Source organism: Aotus nancymaae, unplaced genomic scaffold (assembly GCF_030222135.1).
Source record: "Aotus nancymaae isolate 86718 unplaced genomic scaffold, 86718_ANA_hifiasm-v0.15.2.pri h1tg000031l, whole genome shotgun sequence".
Classification (NCBI taxonomy): Eukaryota; Metazoa; Chordata; class Mammalia; order Primates; family Aotidae; genus Aotus; species Aotus nancymaae.
The window spans coordinates 6777202-6801011 of NW_026988444.1; the positions used below are offsets into that span (position 1 = coordinate 6777202).

The window sequence follows — 23810 nt, forward strand, 5'->3', positions numbered from 1 at the left end:
TGAGGGCGGGGCCCGGGGGGCCGTGCAGACCTGTGAGATGGTGAGGGCGGGGCCCGGGGGTCCGTGCAGACCTGTGAGGTGGTGAGGGCGGGGCCCGGGGTCCGTGCAGACCTGTGAGGTGGTGAGGGCGGGGCCCGGGTGCCGTGCAGACCTGTGAGATGGTGAGGGCGGGGCCCGGGGGCCGTGCAGACCTGTGAGGTGGTGAGGGCGGGGCCCGGGGGGCCGTGCAGACCTGTGAGATGGTGAGGGCGGGGCCCGGGGTCCGTGCAGACCTGTGAGGTGGTGAGGGCGGGGCCCGGGGGTCCGTGCAGACCTGTGAGGTGGTGAGGGCGGGGCCCGGGTGCCGTGCAGACCTGTGAGGTGGTGAGGGCGGGGCCCGGGTGCCGTGCAGACCTGTGAGATGGTGAGGGCGGGGCCCGGGGGTCCGTGCAGACCTGTGAGGTGGTGAGGGCGGGGCCCGGGGTCCGTGCAGACCTGTGAGATGGTGAGGGCGGGGCCCGGGTGCCGTGCAGACCTGTGAGGTGGTGAGGGCGGGGCCCGGGGTCCGTGCAGACCTGTGAGGTGGGGAGGGCGGGGCCCGGGGTGCGTGCAGACCTGTGAGGTGGTGAGGGCGGGGCCCGGGGTCCGTGCAGACCTGTGAGGTGGTGAGGGCGGGGCCCGGGGTCCGTGCAGACCTGTGAGGTGGGGAGGGCGGGGCCCGGGGTCCGTGCAGACCTGTGAGGTGGTGAGGGCGGGGCCCGGGGTCCGTGCAGACCTGTGAGGTGGTGAGGGCGGGGCCTGGGGTCCGTGCAGACCTGTGAGGTGGGGAGGGCGGGGCCCGGGGTCCGTGCAGACCTGTGAGGTGGTGAGGGCGGGGCCCGGGTGCCGTGCAGACCTGTGAGGTGGTGAGGGCGGGGCCCGGGGGCCGTGCAGACCTGTGAGGTGGTGAGGGCGGGGCCCGGGGGCCGTGCAGACCTGTGAGATGGTGAGGGCGGGGCCCGGGGGCCGTGCAGACCTGTGAGGTGGTGAGGGCGGGGCCCGGGGGCCGTGCAGACCTGTGAGATGGTGAGGGCGGGGCCCGGGGGCCGTGCAGACCTGTGAGGTGGTGAGGGCGGGGCCCGGGGGCCGTGCAGACCTGTGAGATGGTGAGGGCGGGGCCCGGGGTCCGTGCAGACCTGTGAGGTGGTGAGGGCGGGGCCCGGGGGCCGTGCAGACCTGTGAGGTGGTGAGGGCGGGGCCCGGGGGCCGTGCAGACCTGTGAGGTGGTGAGGGCGGGTCCCGGGGGCCATGCAGACCTGTGAGGTGGTGAGGGCGGGGCCCGGGGGCCGTGCAGACCTGTGAGATGGTGAGGGCGGGGCCCGGGGGCCGTGCAGACCTGTGAGATGGTAAGGATCGGGAAGGAGCCACGGCTCTTCTTCCAACCTCTACTCCTGTCTCTTCTGCAACAAAGTGGAAAAGCTGCCCAGAAATGGGCGTAACCAAGTGGAAGTCTGGCTTTGGTAGACTGACGCTGCTGGAGAAACTACGGACTGGGGAATACACTTCATGTGGGACCATTCCTGTGTTTTTGTTTTTTTTTTTTTCTGGGCCTTTTTGTTTGTGTATCTGCTCAGAGGAACCTTTTTTTTTTTTTTTTGAGACAGTCTTGCTCTGTTGCCCAGGCTGGAGTGCAGTGGTGTGATCTCAGCTCAGTGCAACCTCTGCCTCCTGGGCTCAAGCAATTCTTATGCCTCAGCCTCCCGAGTAGCTGGCATTATGGGCACATAGTTCCATGCCCAGCCAATTTTTGTATTTTTAGAAGAGACAGGGTTTCGCCCTGTTGACCAGGCTGGTCTCAATCTCCTGACTTCAAGTGATCCGCCCACCTCAGCCTCTCAAAGTACTGGATTACAAGCAGGAGCCACTGTGCCCAGCCTTCAAGTGGCCATATTTATTATTATTATTTTGAGACGTACTTTTGCTCTAGTTGCCCAGGCTGGAGTGCAATGGCATGATCTTGGCTCACTGCAGCCTCCGCCTCCCAGGCTCAAGCAACTCTCCTGCCTCAGCCTCCCAAGTAGCTGGGACTATAGTCATGCACCACTACCAACAGGCTAGTTTTTGTATTTTTAATAGATGGAGTTTCGCTATGTTGGCCAGGCTGGTCTCGAACTCCTGGCCTCAAATGATCCACCTGCCTTGGCCTCCCAGAGTGCTGGTACTACAGGTGTGAGCCACCACACCTGGCCAAAATTTTGTATTTTTAGTAGAGACAGGATTTTATCATGTTGGTCAGGCTGGTCTTGAACTCCTGACCTCCTCCTGACCTCAGGTGATCTGCCTGCCTCCACCTCCCAAAGTGTTGGGATTACAGGTGCGAGCCGCTGCGCCTGGCCTCTAGGTGGCCATATTTTAAGGTAAGATTCAGTGTCGGATGTCCCAGCCACTTCTCATTCTTGCCTACACTCACATCTTTTCCTTAAATGGGATTTATTCTGTCGCAGTTTCAAAATATGCAGAAAGAGCACAAGACCCCTGGACGGCCTTATTCATTGAAGACTCAGTTAAAGAGCAAGCCCGGCGGATACTCTGTACGTTCGTGGTTCCTGAGGTGTCTTGCTTTTACTTTAAAACGAGACTGTGCGTGTCCTTTTGTAGGTGGATAAACACATTCGAAGGCTCGATGCAGACCTGGCACGCTTCGAAGCCGATCTGAAGGACAAGATGGAGGGCAGTGACTTTGAAGGCTCCGGAGGGCGAGGACTAAAAAGCAAGTCTGTTCATTTTTTCTCTATTACTGTTAACTGTGGAGTTGTGAAGAGTTTTGTCATTGTGGCGAATCACTAACGTATGATCGCTATGGTAAGTATCATATTTGGGATAACCTTGTCTTGCAGGCTGGGCACAGCGGCTCATGCCTGTAACCCCAGCACTTTGGGAAGCCGAGACAGGAGGATTGCTTGAGGCCAGGAGTTCAAGACCAACCTGGGCAACATAGCGAGACCTCATCTCTACAAAACGTTTAAAAATTAGCCGGGTGTAGTGGTGCACACCTGTGGTCCCAGCTACTCGGGAGGCTGAGGTGGGTGGATCGCTTGAGCCTGGGAGGTCGGTCGATGCTGTAGTGAGCTGTGATTGCTCCATTGCACTCCAGTTAGCCTGGGAGACAAAGTGGGACGCCATCTTGAAAACAAAACACAAAACTTGTCTTGCTTTAGAGAATTCTATAAAAGTAATTTGCGTCTTATTTTTCAGAAGGCCGGGGTCAGAAAGAAAAAAGAGGGTCCCGGGGCCGAGGCAGGAGGACATCAGAGGAAGACACACCAAAGAAAAAGAAGCATAAAGGAGGGTAAGAGGCTTCCCCTCTTTTTCCCAAGAGAGCAGATACCAATATCCTGTATCCCGGATGTAGAACCATTGATGGACGCTGACCCCTGAGTGAATGCACACCGCGTGCTGGGTGGCGTTCTGGTTCTTACTGCTGTGTGCCTGTTGTCAGCCCCTCCTCACAGCAGCCTTGGAGGGAGTACCATCGTCAGGGGCATTTTCAGTGTCAGTGGCTTGAGAGCTGCTGTGATGTGGACGGGCCTGCACCCGGAGTCTGACTCTTAGCCATGGTGTGTGCTGCCCCGCTAGGGACAGGAGGGTGGTGAGTGTGTTGACCACAGGCCCATCAAAACCACTCTTTCAGTAGCTAGGTTTTTGGTATCTGTCAGTTATTTTCTGTATCAGTATGTAGTTCCTTCGTGCATATTCATTGTTAAATTATGTGGCCACATTTGTTAAATAGACTTGTCATTTAACTTGAAGTTCTTTGAGATACTTTATTTAAAGCATTCTCCCACTGTCACCCTCCCTGCCAAAGGTATTGTATACCCTCCAAAGAGATCGTGGCATTAGCTCAGAGGAGTTACCTTTAGACTAAAGAGAACACGCTGAAATGCCACGTAACCTCTTCGGAGATGACTGTGACAGGAGGAGTGGCCAAAGAGCGTCAGTTCTGGGCACGGTGGCTCATGCCTACAATTCCAGCACTTTGGGAGGCCAAGGCAAGAGGATCACTTGAGCCCAGGAATCTGAGAGCAGTCTGGGCAACAAAGTGAGACCCCCATCTCTACAAAAAACAGAGAAAGCTAGCTGGCTGTGGTGGCGTAAGCTGCAGTCCCAGCTGTGAGGGAGGCTGAGCTGGATCGGGAGCCACAGTCACACCACTGCTCTCCAGCTTGGGCCACGGCGTGAGACCCTGTCTCAAAGAAAAAAGGAGACAAAAAAGGGACAATATTCAGTTATTTATTTTTTTTTTTTTTGAGACGGAGTTTCGCTCGTGTTACCCAGGCTGGAGTGCAATGGCGTGATCTCGGCTCACCGCAACCTCCGCCTCCCGGGTTCAAGCAATTCTCCTGCCTCAGCCTCCCGAGTAGCTGGGACTACAGGCGCGCGCCACCACGCCCAGCTAGTTTTTGTATTTTTAGTAGAGACGGGGTTTCACCATGTTGACCGGGATGGTCTCGATCTCTTAACCTCGTGATCTGCCCGCCTCGGCCTCCCAAAGTGCTGGGATTACAGGCTTGAGCCACCGCGCCCGGCCCCAATTTTCAGTTTTTAAAGCGAGTGCTTAGCCTTTTGGCTGAGCACAGTGGCTTTGGAAGGCCAAGGCAGGTTGATCACCTGAGGTCAGGAATTTGAGACTAGCCTGACCAACATGGTGAAATCCCGTCTCTACTAAAAAATGCAAAAAACTTAGTTGGTCCTGGCGGCAGCCGCCTATAATCTCAACTACTCAGGAGGTTGAGTCAGGGAGAATTGCTTGAACCTGGGAGGCTGAGGTTTCGGTGAGCTGAGATCACGCCACTCTACCCCAGCCTGGGCAACAGAGCAAGACTCGGTCTCAAAAACAAAAAAGATTCAACATTTTTGTATTATAAAGTAGTGGACAGATGCAGAAAACCACACAGAACAAACATGTTTAATTAATTTCCGTAAAGCGAAGCTGCTTGTAACTAGCCCCTAGCAGTCGGTGACTGCTGTTGGAAGGCCTTCCATACGCCCTGTTAAAATTGTAAACTCTTTCTGCTCCCAAATAAACAATCCAGATTTCTGTAGTGTTTATTTTCTTGTTTCTTTAATAGTTTTTTTTTTTTTGAGATAGAGTTTTGCTCTTGTTGCCCAGGCTGGAGTGCAATGGTGTGATCTTGGCTCATGGCAACCTCCACCTCCCAGGTTCAAGGGATTCTTCTACCTCAGCCTCCTTAGCAGCTGGGATTACAGGCTTGCACCACCACACCTGGCTAATTTTTTGTATTTTTAGTAGAGATGGGGTTTCTCCACGTTGGTCAGGCTGGTCTTGAACTCCTGACCTCAGGTGATCTGCCCGTCTCGGCCTCCTAATGTGCTGGGATTACAGACATGAGCCACTGCACCTGGCCTCTTTAACAGTTTTATAGTGCATTCCTAGACACTATATATTATAGTTTGGTCCTGCTGGGTTTTTTTTTTTAACACTTTAAATTAACTTTATTAAGGAATGATTTACATACAATAAAATGTTACCGTTTTAAGTGTACAGTTTGATGCTGCATTTAGTTCCTTTAAAGTTATGGAAGTATTCAGGCTTTCTGTTTCTTCTCAAGTCAGTTTTGGTAATATGTGTCTTTCAAGAAATTTGTTTGTTTCACGTAAGTTCTCAGACTTTTTGACATCAGGTTGTTAATAATTTTGCGTTATTGCCGGGCGTGGTGGCTCATGCCTGTAATGCCAGCATTTTGGGAGGCTGAGGCTGGCAGATCACGTGAGATCAGGAGTTCAAGATCAGCCTGACCAACGTGGAGAAATCCCATATCTACTAAAAATATCAAAAATTAGCCGGTGTGGTGGCGCATGCCTATAATCCCAGCTACTTGGGAGGCTGAGGCGGGAGAATTGCTTGAACTTGGGAGGCGGAGGTTGCAGTGAGCCGAGATGGCCCCATCGTACTCCAGCCTAGCAACCATAGTGAAACTTGGTCTCAAAAAAAATAATAAAAATAATTTTGCATTATTATCGTTCTGATGTTGTAACGTCTGTGATGATGACCCGTCTGTCAGTCCCGATATTGGTAATTTATGTGGTGATGACCCCTCTGTCAGTCCCGATATTGGTAATTTGTGTGGTGACGACCCGTCTGTCAGTCCCGATATTGGTAATTTATGTGATGATGACCCCTCTGTCAGTCCCGATATTGGTGATTTATGTGGTGATGACCCCTCTGTCAGTCCCGATATTGGTAATTTATGTGGTGATGACCCGTCTGTCAGTCCCGATATTGGTAATTTATGTGATGATGACCCGTCTGTCAGTCCCGATATTGGTAATTTATGTGATGATGACCCCTCTGTCAGTCCCGATATTGGTGATTTATGTGGTGATGACCCCTCTGTCAGTCCCGATATTGGTGATTTATGTGGTGATGACCCGTCTGTCAGTCCCGATATTGGTAATTTGTGTGGTGATGACCCCTCTGTCAGTCCCGATATTGGTAATTTGTGTGGTGATGACCCCTCTGTCAGTCCCGATATTGGTGATTTATGTGATGATGACCCGTCTGTCAGTCCCGATATTGGTAATTTATGTGGTGATGACCCCTCTGTCAGTCCCGATATTGGTGATTTATGTGGTGATGACCCCTCTGTCAGTCCCGATATTGGTAATTTATGTGGTGATGACCCCTCTGTCAGTCCCGATATTGGTGATTTATGTGATGATGACCCGTCTGTCAGTCCCGATATTGGTAATTTGTGTGCTGATGACCCGTCTGTCAGTCCCGATATTGGTAATTTATTTGGTGATGACCCGTCTGTCAGTCCCGATATTGGTAATTTATGTGGTGATGACCCCTCTGTCAGTCCCGATATTGGTGATTTATGTGGTGATGACCCCTCTGTCAGTCCCGATATTGGTGATTTATGTGGTGATGACCCGTCTGTCAGTCCCGATATTGGTAATTTATGTGGTGATGACCCGTCTGTCAGTCCCGATATTGGTAATTTATTTGGTGATGACCCGTCTGTCAGTCCCGATATTGGTAATTTATGTGGTGATGACCCCTCTGTCAGTCCCGATATTGGTGATTTATGTGGTGATGACCCCTCTGTCAATCCCGATATTGGTAATTTATGTGGTGATGACCCCTCTGTCAGTCCCGATATTGGTAATTTGTGTGGTGATGACCCCTCTGTCAATCCCGATATTGGTAATTTACGTGATGATGACCCCTCTGTGAATCCCGATATTGGTAATTTGTGTGGTGATGACCCGTCTGTCAGTCCCGATATTGGTGATTTGTGTGGTGATGACCCGTCTGTCAGTCCCGATATTGGTAATTTGTGTGGTGATGACCCCTCTGTCAATCCCGATATTGGTAATTTACGTGATGATGACCCCTCTGTGAATCCCGATATTGGTAATTTGTGTGGTGATGACCCGTCTGTCAGTCCCGATATTGGTAATTTGTGTGATGATGACCCCTCTGTGAATCCCGATATTGGTAATTTGTGTGGTGATGACCCCTCTGTCAGTCCCGATATTGGTAATTTGTGTGGTGATGACCCCTCTGTCAATCCCGATATTGGTAATTTACGTGATGATGACCCCTCTGTGAATCCCGATATTGGTAATTTGTGTGGTGATGACCCGTCTGTCAGTCCCGATATTGGTAATTTGTGTGATGATGACCCCTCTGTGAATCCCGATATTGGTAATTTGTGTGGTGATGACCCCTCTGTCAATCCTGATATTGGTAATTTATGTTTCTCTCATTTTGTCTTGATCCTTTTTTTTTCTTGAGACAGGGCCTCGCCCTGTCAGCCAGGCTGGAGTGCGGTCGCATGCACGTGGCTCACTGCAGCCTCCACCTACCGAGCTCAAGCTGTTCTCCCACCTCAGCCTCCCAGGTAGCTGGGACCACAGGCATGCGCCGTTATGCCTGGCTAATTTTTTGTGTATTTTTGTAGAGACAGGGTTTTGTCATGTTACCTAGGCTGGTCTCAAACAAATGGGCTCAAGCAGTCTGCCCGCCTCAACCTCCCAGTGTGTTGAGATGACAGATGTGAGACGCTGTGTCTGCCCGTCTTGATCTTTTTAGAGAACCGAGTTTTAGTTTCATGATTTTTATTGTTTTCTCTGTTTTCCGCTGCATTTGTTTCTGCTCTATTTCCTTTCGTCTACTCGGTTTACTTTGCCTCTGCTCCTAGCTTGTGAAGGTGTGAATAGCTTGGATAATTGATTTTTACGCCTGCTTTGTTCTAATTACTATTTTTGTTGCACTCCACAAATTTTGATCTAATTTTTATACATTATGTTTTTAATTTTTATTTTGTTTACCTATCTAAAGTATTTTAGAAATATTTTCGTTTTGTTTGAGATGAGGTCTCACTCTGTCACCCAGGCAGTGGCATGATCTTGGCTCATTGCATCCTCCGCCTCCGGGGCTCAAGCGATCCTCCCACTTCAGCCTCCCTAATAGCTGGGACCACAGATACATGCCACCATGCCTGACTAATTTTTTGTATTTTTGGTAGAGATGGAGTTTCACCATGTTGCCCGACTGGTCTTGAACTTCTGAGCCCAAGTGATCTGCCCACATTGGCCTCCCAAAGTGCTGGAATATAATTTTTTTTTTTTTTTTTGTGAGACGGAGCCTTGCTCTGTTGCGCAGGCTGGAGCGCAGTGGCATGATCTTGGCTCAATGCAACCTCCACCTTTCAGGCTCAAGCAATTCTCTTGCCTCAGCCTCCCGAGTAGCTGGGATTACAGGCAATGCATCACTATGCCTGCCTAATTTTTTTTATATTTTTAGTAGAGATAGGGTTTTGCCATGTTGGCCAGGCTGGTCTTGAACTCCTGACCTCACATGATCCACCCACCTCAGCCTCACATCATACTGGGATTACAGGTGTGAGGTCACCACACCTGGCCTATAATTTTTTTTTTTTTTTTGAGACATAGTCTTGCTCTGTCGCCCAGCCTAGAGTGCAATGGTGCAATCTTGGCTCACTGCAACCTCTACCTTCTGGGTTCAAGTGATTCTCCTTTAGCTTCCTGAATAGCTGGGATTACAGGCGCCACCACCACACCCAGCTAATTTTTGTATTTTTAGTAGAGACAGGGTTTCATTATGTTGGCCAGGCTGGTCTCAAACTCCTGACCTCATGACCCGCCCGCCTCAACCTCCTGAAGTGCTGGGATTACAGGCGTGAGCCACTGCGCCCGGCCCCATTTCTTAATATTTTTCTTTCTTTAAAAAACTTTTTCTTGGCCAGGCGCGGTGGCTCAAGCCTGTAATCGCAGCACTTTGGGAGGCCGAGGCGGGTGGATCATGAGGTCAAGAGATCGAGACCATCCTGGTCAACATGGTGAAACCCCGTCTCTACTAAAAATACAAAAAAAATTAGCTGGGCATGGTGGCGCGTGCCTGTAACTCCCAGCTACTTGGGAGGCTGAGGCAGGAGAATTGCCTGAACCCAGGAGGCGGAGGTTGCGGTGAGCTGAGATCGCACCATTGCACTCCAGCCTAGGTAACAAGAGCGAAACTCCATCTCAAAAAAAAAAACGAAACAAAACTTTTTCTCCGTACATATTCTGCTTATGTGTATTTCTTATGTGGATGCGGATTTCTCTCTGTTGTCATTACTCCTCTGTCTGAAGAACTGTCTTTAATGTTTTTTACGGTACATGTTCGCTGATGGTGATCAATTCTCTAAGTTTTCGTTTCTCTGGAAATGCTTTTATTTTGTTGCATATAGAGTTTCAGGTTGACGTTTTTTGTTTTGTCACTAAAACTGTTCCCTCATTTTCTTCTGTCTTTCATTGATTCCGATGGCATTAGTGATTATTATTTTTGGCGGTATTTTCTCTTTTTTTGCTTCTAAGATTTCTCATTGTCACAGGCTGTTAATAGTTTGATTAAATGTTCTCCATGTGATTTTATGTGTATATCTTGTGTGGAACTTGCTGAGCGTCTTTGAACTAAATGTTGGCTTATACTTTGCATCAAATTTGGAAAACGTTCAGCCAGTTCTTCAGATGCTTCTGTGCTCCGCTTCCTCCTCCCCAGCCTCCAGTTGCATGTGCGTTGGTTCCTTAGGTTTTCCCACAGGTCACTGAGGCTCCGCCTACTTCCTGTCATTTCCCACAGGTCACTGAGGCTCCGCCTACTTCCTGTCATTTCCCACAGGTCACTGAGGCTCCGCCTACTTCCTGTCATTTCCCACAGGTCACTGAGGCTCCGCCTACTTCCTGTCATTTCCCACAGGTCACTGAGGCTCCGCCTACTTCCTGTCATTTCCCACAGGTCACTGAGGCTCCGCCTACTTCTTGTCATTTCCCATAGGTCACTGAGGCTCTGCCTACTTCCTGTCAGCATTTTTCTATCTGTACTTCCGTTTGTTTCTGTTACTTTATTTATTTAATTTTGAGACAGGTTCTGGCTGTTACCCAGGCTGGAGTGCAGTGGCACAATCTCGGCTCACTGCAGCCTCTGCCTCCCAACTAGCTGGGATTGCAAGTGAGCATCACCACACCGGGCTAATTTTTGTATTTTTAGTAGAGACGGGTTTCAGCATGTTGCCCAGGCTGGTCTCGGTCTCCTGGCCTCAAGCGATCTGCCTGCCTCGGTCTCTGTTGTTTTTCTTTCTTCCTTTTTCTTTGAGAGGGTCTCGCTATGTTGCTGGGCTGGTGTGCGCGCACAGTTCGGCTCACTGCAAGCTCCGCCTCCCAAGTTCAAGAGATCCTCTGCCTCAGCCTCCTGAGTAGCTGGGATTACAGGCACTTGCCACCGTGACTGGCTAATTTTGCATTTTTAGTAGAGACAGGGTTTCACCGTGTTATGCAGGCTGGTCTCGGACTCCTGGCCTCAAGTGATCTCCCTGTCTCGCCTGGGATTGCAGGCGTGAGCCACTGCACTCGGCCCTAATTTAATTTTAATTTCCTTTCATACATTTTCCATTTAAGAGGTTGTAGGGCTGGGCTGTGTGGCTTATGCCTGTAATCTCATCACTTTGGGAGGCTGAGGTGGGAGGGCCTCTTGAGTAGTCAGGATCACAGGCCTGCGCCACCATTACTTCCTAACCAGCTTGAGGGAAAAAATAATCAGCTTATATTTTCCTGCTAGGTTTATGTGTCTTATGGTTTGTTATTAGCTGTCTGACCTTAGCTATAAAGGAAGCATGGAGAGGGAGTTTCTATTCTCCCCAGGATTTGTTCGCTCTGTTTTCGTCCAGGCCTATGGGGCTGGGGGTGCTGGGGTGTGGCAGGGTCTCAGCTTCAGCTCTGCCCTGGCCCCTCAAAGGCCCTGAGCTCTTGATTGAGAGCCCCAGGGAGCCTGAGGATCGCCTTCTCCGGAAGGCTGCCCCGTGGTCCATCTGCACTTCGCTGGGCTTAGATTTCCTCTCTCGCCTCCTGCCTCCACGGCTTCTGCCGTTGGTGAAGTACGGAGGAGGAGACTGGTGATGCCTGAGCAGACCCTTCCTTGAGAATGCGGAGGCTGCAGGGATTTTTCCCTCTGCTTTTAGTTGCTCTGTGCAGCCTCTGGACTCTGTAAATGTCTGTGGGGATGCAGCATGGCCTGACGGGCAGCCCAGCCTCACTCAGAGCATGAGACAGGTGGACGCCCCCCTCCCCCGACACTGCAGGTCATCTAGTGCTTGTGGCTCCACAGCTCCCCCACATCTTTGAGAATGTGGTTTTGTGACTTGCTGGGTTTTGTGTTTTCTAACTCAGTGGCAACAGTGTTCTGAGTCTTCCTGCTCTTTCCTGCTCCGAACCTGAAGGCCCCATCCCGACTGAGCCTTTTCTGCGTGAGAGCTGGTCTCCTGCTGGCCTCTTCCTCACCCAGAGCTGTTTCTCAGGAGTGTGCTAGGTTTGAGGAATGCAGGCACAGTGGGTCCTCACGGTGGTGAAGGAGACCCCAACTCCCTCCTGGGGTCAGGGTTTCCTCTTGAGGGCTCTGCCCTGCTTCAGAGACCTCAGGAACAACCAGCACCTCTGCAAACACGGAGATCCCGTGGCCTCATGACAGAAGCCATGGGGTTGTGGACTGGCAGTGCCGAGCCAGGAGCTCAGTGCAAACACAGGAAGATCCCGTGGCCTCATGACAGAAGCCGTGGCGCTGTGGAGTGGCAGTGCGGAGCCGGGAGCTCAGTGCAAACACAGGAAGATCCCGTGGCCTCATGACAGAAGCCGTGGTGCTGTGGACTGGCAGTGTGGAGCCGGGAGCTCAGTGCAGACACAGGAAGATCCCATGGCCTCGTGACAGGAGCCGTGGGGCTGTGGACTGGCAGTGTGGAGCTGGGAGCTCAGTGCAAACACAGGAAGATCCCGAGGCCTCGTGACAGAAGCCGTGGTGCTGTGGACTGGCAGTGTGGAGCCGGGAGCTCAGTGCAGACACAGGAAGATCCCGTGGCCTCATGACAGAAGCCGTGGTGCTGTGGACTGGCAGTGCGGAGCCGGGAGCTCAGTGCAAACACAGGAAGATCCCGTGGCCTCATGACAGAAGCCGTGGTGCTGTGGACTGGCAGTGTGGAGCCGGGAGCTCAGTGCAGACACAGGAAGATCCCATGGCCTCGTGACAGGAGCCGTGGGGCTGTGGACTGGCAGTGTGGAGCTGGGAGCTCAGTGCAAACACAGGAAGATCCCGAGGCCTCATGACAGAAGCCGTGGCGCTGTGGACTGGCAGTGTGGAGCTGGGAGCTCAGCGCAAACACGGAGATCCCATGGCCTCATGACAGAAGCTGTGGAGCTGTGGAGTGGCAGTGTGGAGCCGGGAGCTCAGTGCAGACACAGGAAGATCCCATGGCCTCATGACAGAAGCCGTGGGGCTGTGGACTGGCCATGCAGAGCCGGGAGCTCAGTGCAGACACAGGAAGATCCCATGGCCTCATGACAGAAGCCGTGGGGCTGTGGACTGGCAGTGTGGAGCTGGGAGCTCAGTGCAGACACAGGAAGATCCCATGGCCTCATGACAGAAGCCGTGGGGCTGTGGACTGGCAGTGTGGAGCTGGGAGCTCAGTGCAGACACAGGAAGATCCCATGGCCTCATGACAGAAGCTGTGGAGCTGTGGACTGGTAGTGTGGAGCCGGGAGCTCAGTGCAGACACAGGAAGATCCCATGGCCTCATGACAGAAGCCGTGGGGCTGTGGACTGGCAGTGTGGAGCTGGGAGCTCAGTGCAGACACAGGAAGATCCCATGGCCTCATGACAGAAGCTGTGGAGCTGTGGACTGGCCATGCAGAGCCGGGAGCTCAGTGCAGACACAGGAAGATCCCGAGGCCTCATGACAGAAGCCGTGGGGCTGTGGACTGGCAGTGTGGAGCCGGGAGCTCAGTGCAGACACAGGAAGATCCCATGGCCTCATGACAGAAGCCGTGGGGCTGTGGACTGGCAGTGTGGAGCTGGGAGCTCAGCGCAAACACGGAGATCCCATGGCCTCATGACAGAAGCCGTGGCGCTGTTGGGTAGCAGTGGAGCCGGGAGCTCAGCGCTGCCTGCTGGGCAGGTTGTGGTGGTGATAGATGAGAAGGTGATCACAGACAGCGACAGGTGTGGCGCCCCCGTGGCTCTGGGCTGGATGTAGCTTGTGTGCGAATCTCTTTCTTCTCTGTGCCCCTGGGTGTCAGAGCTACTGCTGTCCCGTTGCAAGACGTTGAGATGGGCTGGTGAGGCCAGCTCTGAAACTTCAGGAGGGACAGGAGGATAGTGCAGTGCAGTGGGCAGACGGAGGGTCCCGAGGACCAGTCAGATGGACCCAAAGCCTGGGCCTGCCGGGGCGGGAGTGTGCTTGTGTGTGGCTCCAGGGACATCCTCCTGACTGTGTGTGGGAGCCCTCCTGTCCCTGGGCTCTGGACTCTCCCTGTCCCCGTTGGCACAGTGGGTTTTCACGCCCCTCTTGGTCATGCTGTGGTGCCAGGCTGTTCTGCCTCAAGGCAGGTCCTGTTCCCTGCTGGGGACCCAGGAGCGTGTGCCATCATGTCCCTGTGGCCTGCCCTCTCCAGGCCTGTTCCCTGCGTGGCCGGGCCCTTCCTAAAATGCAGTGTTCCCAGACCACACAGACTTTGAGTCTCGTCTGAGATCCCGTGACCCAAGGCTGCCCCTGCACTGCTGCTGCCCTGTGGCCTTGCTCTGGCAACACGGAACCTGTGTGTGTGGACGAAGGGCGGTATCACCTGTAGCGCCTGGAATCCCGGAGTTTGGACAGGCAGGAAGCCATCGGGCTGGGCACAGGGGCTTGCTGGCGCCTCCTGGTGAGGGGTGCCCTCCACACCTCGGGATTAGCACAGAGAGTGCGTCTTGTGGCAGTGGTGCCGGAGGGAGTCGGGGAGCAGCTGCTGACAACTGGGGTTGCCCCAGCCTGTGCAAGGGACAGGCCTCCCCATGGCCTCCTGGCAGCCTTCCTCAGAGCCGGTAGCAGTGCTCCCTGGCCAGGCACTGCCAGGTGTGACTGGAGAGGCCAGTGAACCCTCCATGCTGGCCTCAGCTTCTGGGGTGCCTTTGCTTGGGCCATCCCCTCAGGCCCCCGGCCCTCTCCCACTGCCGTCGACTCTGGCGAGCGCCCTCGAAGATGCGGAGGTGTAGGTCACGTGGCAGCTCAGTCAGTAGGGATTGTTGGGTTGGGCTTTGTAGACAGAACGAGACTCAGCACAGAAGTGGATGGCATCACAGGGAGTGTTTGGGGACTGTTGGCCGCAGAGGGTGCCTGTCCTGCTCTCTGTGAGCGAGAGGTGACGCGAAGAGACCGCAGGAGCCCCATGGAGGAGAAGCCACAGATGCCAGCCCGGAATTGGCAGGTGGCTGAGACGTAGACCCTCTGAGCCACTGTCAGAGCAGAGACCTGAAGGCTACTTGAGACTCGCTTGACAACAGTGTTGGCAGCACCGGGACATGGACTTGTGGCATTTGTGGATTTCATAATATGTATTTATAAAGAGAAACCCCCACCTATTCCCAGACAGAGACAGAGAGCAGATTACCCGCAAAGCACAGACAGGCGGGTGCCCCGTGCCAGAGGGCAGTGGGGAGGCTGGCTGCATGCTGAGCCTAAGCGCGCGCGTGTATGTACATACAGGCAATTGCGAAGGCGTGGAAAAGCTTTAGATAGGTATTTAAGGAGAAGCTGAGCGTTGATTCCCTCTGGGACCCCGACTTCTGCTGCTTGGCTATCCCTCATTGCGACTGTTGACCTTCTCACGGCCACGCTCCTGCAGCTAAGCTGCCGTGTTTACATAGCAGCTACTTATTCTTGGGTTGGAGGGTGGGATAGGGAAGATATTTTTTCTCTCTGTACTAATGGGAATACACTGTTTATACTACCTGCAGCTTGTACGTTTATTTGAAAAATACTGAAATACAAAAGAATCCATTTCCTCCAAGTGCCTCCCTTTCAAACGGGAAAGTCTCCCCTGAGGTCTGTGGCGCTGCAGGCGGCAGGCTTGGAGGGAGGCGTGGCCGGGGTGGAACACCCGCCATCCTGCTGTGTGGAAACCCATGTGGGAGCTGGCAGGGATAGAGGAGTGACAAGGATGGCGTGTGGTCAGAAGGGGCCCTGCGCCAGGTGGGCAGCTGGGTGGGCGGTGGGTGGTCCAGGGCGTGTGTGGGGAGCTGCTAGTTTTGTGAGTGTTGGGGCAGAGGTGCCTGAGTAGGTGTGTCGAGGGCCCAGGTGGAGGACGCACGCTGTTCTCGTGGGAGGAGGTCACGGTTACGGGAGAGCTGTTGACTGTGCGGGCTGTTCTGACACCTGCCAGTCTGGGGTGGGATGCAAGCAGTCTTCTTTCAAGTGTCAGCCGTCTGCTGGTGGAGGTGACTTGTGTTTGTCCCCGAAGGGGCCGGGGTCTTTGGAGGGACGGCCTCAGAAGGGATGTGAGTCCAGAGGTCCCCCTGTGGGATGCAAGCAGCCTTCTTTCAAGTGTCAGCCGTCTGCTGGCGGAGGTGACTTATGTTTGTCCCCGAAGGGGCCGGGGTCTTTGGAGGGACGGCCTCAGAAGGGATGTGAGTCCAGAGGTCCCAGGGGGAGTCCCGTCTCGGGGGAGGGACTGAGGTCCCCAGAGTGGGACCAGAGTCCCTGTGCTGTGGGTGAGCGCTGCGCCTCACAGCCTCTCGCGTACCCTCTGTGCCCCATGTCCCCCATGTCCCCACCTGGGTACGTAGATGGGGTGCGATCTCCACCCCTCTGCTGCCAGCTGCTGCTGCTCCTGGATTTTGGTGTGTAGCAGTGTTCTTTCTACCCTCAGCTGACAGTCTGTTCGTCTCCTTAATTATTTTCTTGCCGTGCATTCTTGGAAGAAAACTGCATGGTCGGAGGGGTTATTGAGGTTTTGAAAATGTTCGCTCCAAGAAGGAAACGTCCACAAGGTGTGTGCTCAGTCACTGCACGACTTCAGTGGCAGGCCCTGGGAACTGCTTTCATTTCTAAAGCATAATAAGGAAAATGGAAGCAAGCTTATTTGTTATGTGTGGCTCAGAGTTCAGTATAGATATCCCCTTTGGAATAATCGTCTTCGCAGTTCTGGGGTGAGGGGACCCTGAGCCAGAGGCAGAAGGGCCCGTGCTGTCTGCACCGCCTCACTTCCTGCTGTGGCCATCAGCGGTGCCCACCCCCCGCCCCGCAGGTCTGAGTTCACTGACGCCATCCTGTCCGTGCACCCATCCGATGTGCTAGACATGCCCGTGGACCCCAACGAACCCACCTACTGCCTGTGCCACCAGGTCTCCTACGGGGAGATGATCGGCTGTGACAATCCAGACGTGAGTGTGGTCTGTGGGGTTCACGCCATGGGGCGGTCCTGCGTGGGGCGGGATTTCCTGGGATTCACGTGCAGAACACGAGGTGTGTTGACTCTGCCTTTTCCCTTTATTTTGCAGTGTCCAATTGAGTGGTTTCACTTTGCCTGCGTGGACCTCACCACGAAACCCAAAGGGAAATGGTGAGTGGGGGGACGCTCGCTCCGTTTTCTCCCAGGCTGCGTGGTGTTGCACTGCCGGCCTCCCTGGGAGAGGTCACTCGACTGTGGGATCCCGTCAGGCTTAGCGGCCGGTAGCCACGTAGGCATGCCCCACCGTGGCCTCAAGGAGTGTGTCTGGCTGGCTGGCTGCTCTGGGTGTGGCTTTTTCTCCCCTTTGCTGCTGTGCCTGTCCGAGCTAGCAGAGGGACTTCCTCACTGAGGGACAGTGGTTACCACGTTCACATTCCCCTCCTGAAGGACAGCCTTTCTGACTGCGGGAGGTAGGGATCCTCCTGCATCAGAAATGAGAGGGTCTTATCCCCTAGGGAGATTTGAGAAAGATACACGAGACGTGAGCCCTGAAACCAGGGCGTGGGTCTGGGGAGCAGCTTATCTTCCTGACCCTTGCCTCCCCTCAGCAATGGCAACTCTCTGCATTGTTGTTCCTCAGATTCATTTAAATAAAAACCTGTCATCTGGGCAACATCGGGAGACCCCAGCTCTACCAAAAATACAAAAATTAGCTGGGCGTGGTGGTGGTGCGTGCCTGTGGTCCCAGCTACCCGGGAGGATGAGGTGGGAGGATGGCTTGAGCCCCGAAGTCCAAGGCTTCAGTGAGCTGAGATCGCCACTGCACTCCAGCCTGGGCGCCAGAGCAAGACCCTGTCTCAAATGAATAAATAAATAAAAAGATGAAAACCTGGCTTTGTTTGCCTGTGCTAAAAATCTAAACATGGATATATGTTCTGAAAATGAAATCAGAGTGTGTCCTTCTGTGTGGCCCTCAGAAGTCACTGTGGCAGTGTGTCTGAACCTCCGGCAAACTCACCCCAGGTCGGTGAGAGCCGTCCTCCTTGGTGTTCGGTGTGAGGACGCAGAGGGAAAGGATGCCATGCCTCGCAGGCTGGCCCGGCTCATGGCATCATGCGGTGCTGACACAGGCTGGCCTGCCATGGGCACAGATGGCACCGCAGTGCCCCACGCCATGTGGCCGGCGGGCGATGCACCAGGGTTTCGAGAAGGGGTTGGAGGCTGTTAGGGTGGAGGGCCCTGGGCAGGCGGGGGTTGATGGTTGCATCACGTGTGAGCCGGCTACTTCCGGCGTGGGGAACCCCCGGAACGTCCCGGTGGCCAGCGGCGGCCTCTGTTCTGGAGCCCCCGTGTATGCGGCTTCAGAACTCGCCCAGCGCAGAATCACCAGGGAGCGCTTGTGAGGCGGCAGCTTCCAGGGCTGGTGCAGGGTGCCGGGCTGGCTGACTGTGCGCCTGAGGGGCTGCCACGCTCACGTGTGCTTGGTACCTGCAGCCGCGCCAGACTCCGGATGGAGGGCATCACCAACCCTGCCGTCGGCCGGGGAAGAAGGACCCACCTGGCCAGGAGGAACACTCGCGTGTAAAATGGGTTTTGCTCACTGATGTGTACCTGTCGCCTTCTGCAGGAGGGCTGCGTCCCCACTCAGCGGGCGTCTCTCCTGCTGCCGTCCGCCCACGGCGTCTAGCCGCTCTGGGAGACATAGGGAGGCGGGTACCGGGCGCCCTGTGTGCTGGCGGAAATGGCGCCCAGGGCCTTACTGCACCTTTCTCGTCACAGGTTCTGTCCACGGTGTGTCCAGGAAAAGAGGAAGAAGAAGTAGGAGGAGCTGCGTGCCCGGATCCAAGGAGCAAGTTAATCTATTCCTTCATTCGTGTTGCAATATTTCCCTTCATTTTAAAACTACCTTGTTCGGTTGATATTTAGTAACTCAACGTCCAGTTGAAATTCTGGATGTTTCCTAAAACAACCCACCAAACCCTGTTCACACAGAAGGGTGACCTTGCAGGGACTCGCCGCCATGACAGGAGCGTGGCTTTTACAGGACTTCCCTGAGCATCAGCAGGGAGCCTGAGCGGCCGTGGGCAGGCGCGCCTGAGCTCAGGCTGCCAGGCCAGGCATGCGGGCAGGGGAGACGCCGTCCCCTGGTCCACAGTCACCCTGGCATTGCCTTCCTGTGGTTTTCTAGGACTGTTTGGTACAGCCCGAGCTCCGTGCGCCCCACCACCCCTGGAGCACGGCCGCCCGAGACATGCACGTGGGGCCAGTGACTCGGTGGCCAGGTGCCTCCTCACACTCACCTCCGTGCTGGATCTGGCCACCGCACGCTCCTGTTTGGGGCACCGCTGACAGGCCCGGGAGGGCTGGGGGCTCTTCCCCGGAGGAAGTGGCCTCCGCTTCACTGTGCTCTGCCTTTTTAACTTGGACTTCAGTCCTCCTCCCTCGGGGGATTCACCTCTGGAGTAAACGGCTCTTCATTAGCTTGGATTAGCGGTGGGTTCTGTGACCAGCACCCACAAGACACTGCACAACAGCTGGGCTGATGTTCCGTTCCTCTGGGAAGTCGTGACGTTTTTACTGTGAAGATGAAATTATCGTAATAGCATGAAGATCGTGGGTCTGTGTGTCTGTGAAGTGAGTCCCGTCTGCCAGGAGCTGATGAACCACGAGTGTCCCTGCTTGTGCTGCGCGTTCCCAGGCCCACAGCTCCCGTCCAAGGGGACTCTGATGTGAATTTGTTGTGAACTTATTGTGCCACAATAGCAGTTCTGGAATGAAGCTAGGAAACTTGTGTGCTTTTTGTTGAATCAGTGCTTTCCAAGCTGAGTTGGAGCCACCTTTTCAGTGGTAGCTGGGGAAGGCTGTGCAGACTTGCTCCGTTGTGACACGTCGGTGACGGTGCCACTAGCGTGCGGTTCCCAGCAGCGTCACAGGCTCTCGGAAATCCTCTCCTGTGCGTTTAGAGGAAGGAGGGGATTCCTGAGGAATGCAGGGAAGCCTGTTTCTGCCCTCACACCACAGAAAGAAACTTGAGGGAAAACTGAGGCGTGAGGTTCCCAGTTTAAGAAAAGCCTGGTTTTCTTCATAGTGGGGAGTCATTACGAATGATAGCCCCACTTCCTTCTGATGGCTACGTCTGTATCTTTTCCTGTTTTTTTTTTTTTGGTGACAGAATCTCACTGTGTCGCCTGGCTGGAGCACTGTGGCACGATCTCGGCTCACTGCAACCTCCACCTCCTGGGTTCAGTCGATTCTCCTGCCTCAGCCTCCTGAGTAGCTGGGATTACAGGCGTGCGCCACCACACCCTGCTAATTTTTATATATATTTTTTCAACTTTTTTTTTTTTTTGAGACGGAGTCTTGCTGTGTTGCCCAGGCTGGAGTGCAGTAGCTCTTCACCGGTGCAATCCCACTACTGATCAGCACGGGAGTTTTGACCTGCTCTGTTTCTGACCTGGGTCAGTTCACCCATCCTTAGGCAACGTGGTGGCTCCCAGGAGGTCACCATATTGATGCACAACTTAGTGTGGACACCTGATCGGCATAGCGCACTACAGCCCAGAACTCCTGGGCTCAAGCAATCCTCCCGCCTCAGCCTCCTGAGTAGCTGGGATTACAGGCACGCGCCACTGTGCCTGGCTAGTTTTTATATTTTTAGTAGAGACGGGGTTTCACCATGTTGGCCAGGATGGTCATGATCTCTTGACCTTGTGATCTGCCTGTCTCGGCCTCCAAAGTGCTGGGATTGCAGGCATGAGCCACCACACCCAGCCCTTTTCCTCCTGTTTTTAATGTTTTACTAAGGAGAGGAAATAAAGCAGAAAGGAACTTGTGAAGCTCTGTGTCTCAGATGGGGCCCTCCCGACAAGAAGCTGGTGGTCAGTGAATGAAAACAAGAACACCCTGGAACATTCCTGGTTGGGGTGGTGACACATTCGTGTGCTGCGGTTCTTGAGCCAAATCAATGTTTTGGGGCCGCCTGTCCTTTCTGGGAGCTGGCTGAGGGTGTGGGGCAGTGGGTGGGAATGGACCCTCCAGGTGTGGGTGCAGGCGGACGGTTGCCATGCTGCTGCTCCTCGTCCCGTCAGCTTCTGGGCCTGAAGGGCTCCCTCTGAGCCACTGCCTTCCTGCAGCTCAGAAGGAAAAGGGTCGGAGAGGGCCGGCTGCACCGTTTCACGCCCTCAGCCATGGCTGTGAAACGAGATGTGTGGTTTTCGTTGTTTTTTTTCTTCTGGGGACGGAGTCTCACTTTGTTGCCCAGGCTGGAGTGCAGTGGTGCAATCTCGGCTCACTGCACCCTCCGCCTTCTGGCCTCAAGTGATCCTCCCACATCAGCCTCCCGAGTAGCTGGGATTACAGGCATGCACCATCAGGCCCAGCTAATTTTTGTATTTTTGGTGGAGATGGGCTTTCACCGTGTTGGCCAGGCTGGTCTCAAACTCCTGGGCTCAAGTGATCTGCCTGTGTGAGCCTCCCGAAGTGTTGGGATTACTGGTGTGAGCCACCACACCCAGCTAATTTTTGTAGTTTTAGTAGAGACCATGTTGGCCAGGATGGTCTCCATCTCTTGACCTTGTGATCCACCTGCCTTGGCCTCCCAAAGTGCTGTGATTACAGGTGTGAGCTACCCTGTCTGGTCAATTTTTGTATTTTTAGGATAAAGGGTTTCAACACGTCGGCCAGGCTGATCTCGAACTCCTCACCTGAAGTGATCCATCCGCCTCAGCCTCCCAAAGTGCTGGAATCACAGGTGTGAGCCACTGTGCCCCGCTAATACAGATATTTAATGATCATGGAGAATACATTGTCATAATTTTCTTCCCTCTTTACCATGTTGTGAAGAGGGATAGGTAAGTGCAGGGAGTTGGTGCTAAAACAGCGCCTGGCGATTTTTCAAAAGTGAATTTGATATTTGCGCTCCCCCTTTGAGCTGTTCACACCCATGGCTTCCCCTGGAAGGAGCTGGGCTGGTTGGTGCAGGCTTTTAGCCTCCTGGCTTCCTGAGGTCTCTCTGCCTTCCCAGGAAAGATGACTGGCTTCCTTCTGTGTCGGAAGCTTTTGGCCTGCCTGCCACTGTGCACCATCCCAGGCACTGAACTTTGGCCTTTTCTTTAAGTTTCTGTGCTTATGTGTTTTTAGTGTTTACTTTTGCCACTTACAATATCACCAAAATAATACGTACAGGGTTTTGGAAGAAACACAGAAACATGAGCAGAATGGGACAATTCCTTGGGCCGTAGTTTGGACCCTGACTGAATCCCGAGTGCTCTGTGGCCGATGCTGTGCCTGCCCGTGGGAGACACACACTCAGGAGTGGCTGTTGGCCAGAAAAGAAGGTCATGGCCCCTGCCTGGCCCCAGCCCCGCAGGGACACAGGAACCACACATGTGCACCATCCATGCCTTGCTCCGGAAGGCCTGGCCACCTTCTCCCTGGGGGTGATTCAGGGATTTATTCTTGGACCAGACCCCCCCGCCCACAGCTGCCAGGCTCCAGACCCGTCTCATGGATTGAGGGTGTCTGGGCTGGACCCCATGGGTCACTCTGGCAGCTTCATCTGAGCCGAAGGTGTGGGTCCTCTGTGGCTGTGCGACCTCCATGGGAAGGAGTGTTCTGCCCATTTTCCTTGTTTCCAGTGCTACTGTATCAGTCAGCGCTCTGAGGCAATCCTCTAGTTTTCCTGTAGGGGAAGGCAGGCTGCGTTGAAACCAGGAGCCGGGGAAACAGCCGTCCGCATCTGCGAACGTGCCCCAGGTGCTGCTGCCGGGGACGTGGATGCCGAGCGGAGGCCTGTGTGGCCACCTGAGCAGGCTGCCTATCTCAAGCTGGGTGGGACCCCTGGGCGGGTGGACATGAGACCACTGTTGGCCAGGGCCATGGGGGCTGGGTTTTTCCAGTCTGCCTGGAGCAACCAGAAGCAGCTGTGTAGACGGGTGGTGGTGGGAGCATTTCCCAGGACGGATGGGGACAGCGGCCAGCTCATCTTCTGTCCGGCAGCCCTGCCACACTTGGCCTCCTGTCCTGCCCTCGGGAGCCCCGGCTGGGGCTGCTTTGAGCAATAACACTGGCCCAGAGCAGCCTCCCACGTGGCCACAGAGCCAAGGCTGGTCTTGAACTCCTGTCCTAGGTTAGGTCTTCATGGTTTAGAATAAAAAAAGCAGTGAGGGATGTTTATTATGGGCATTGAAGACTTACTTAAGGTTTTCCTAAATTTTTAGTGAGCAGTGGTTGGCCTTCACCACCCGTGCTGAGAGGAATTTTAAGCCAGGGAAGTGTAGGAAAATGTTCCCATTCAGGAGAGGTTTTACTGAAGTTTCTTTCTTCCTCTGTTTGTATTTTATGGCGTTCATTCTTAACCACATTTCATCCAAAAAGATGACGCAGCTTTAACAGGAATGTTACATTTTATTTTCGAGGAATTATCATCTATGTTCTCTTTGTAAAGGAAAGATAATATTGTAAATCTTTTTATTAAATAATGTAAAGATGTATATCTGTATTTTTGGATCATGTCATAGATTATGGATATATTGTTTAATAAATAAAAGTATTTTTTGGAACAAACACTTGAAAGTGCATGTGTATTAGCCCGTTTTCACGCTGCTGATGAAGACATACCCAAGACGAGGTAATTTATAAAGAAAAAGAGGGTTTTGGGAGGCCGAGGTGAGTGGATCACGACGTCAAGAGATCGAGACCATCCTGGTCAACATGGTGAAACCCCGTCTCTACTAAAAATTAAAAACAAAATTAGCTGGGCATGGTGGTGCGTGCCTGTAATCCCAGCTACTCAGGAGGCTGAGGCAGGAGAATTGCCTGAACCCAGGAGGTGGAGGTTGCGGTGAGCCAAGATCGCGCCATTGCATTCCAGTCTGGGTAACAAGAGCGAAACTCTGTCTCACAAAAAAAAAAAAAAAAAAAAAAAGAGGGTTTTAAAAAGTTTTTTTCTTTTTATTTTGGGGATGAAGTCTTGCTCTCTCACCCAGGCTGGAGTGCAGTGGCGCGATCTCGGCTCACTGCAACCTCTGCCTCCCGGGTTTAAGCGATTCTCCTGCCTCAGCCTCACAAGTAGC

General features: G+C 53.7%; 1 protein-coding gene across 6 annotated transcripts in view; it reads left to right on the plus strand.

Moving 5' to 3' along the window:
- The window catches only part of ING5 (inhibitor of growth family member 5), a 32897-nt gene extending 9594 nt beyond the window's left edge, over positions 1–23303 (plus strand). Inside the window, exons 4-8 of one of the 6 annotated variants that reach the window (XM_021665035.2) lie at positions 2617–2728; positions 3214–3307; positions 16594–16729; positions 16847–16908; positions 17378–17925. In XM_021665035.2, the coding sequence (XP_021520710.1) occupies positions 2617–2728; positions 3214–3307; positions 16594–16729; positions 16847–16908; position 17378 (405 nt within the window). In that variant the 3' untranslated portion in view covers positions 17379–17925. Of the gene's footprint in view, positions 1–2616; positions 2729–3213; positions 3308–11712; positions 15298–16593; positions 16730–16846; positions 16909–17377; positions 17926–18231; positions 18471–18516 lie in introns of those variants that run through there. The other 5 variants (XM_021665033.2, XM_021665032.2, XM_021665034.2 and 2 more) reach the window with 5 other exon arrangements.
- The last annotated feature ends 507 nt before the right edge of the window (positions 23304–23810 follow it).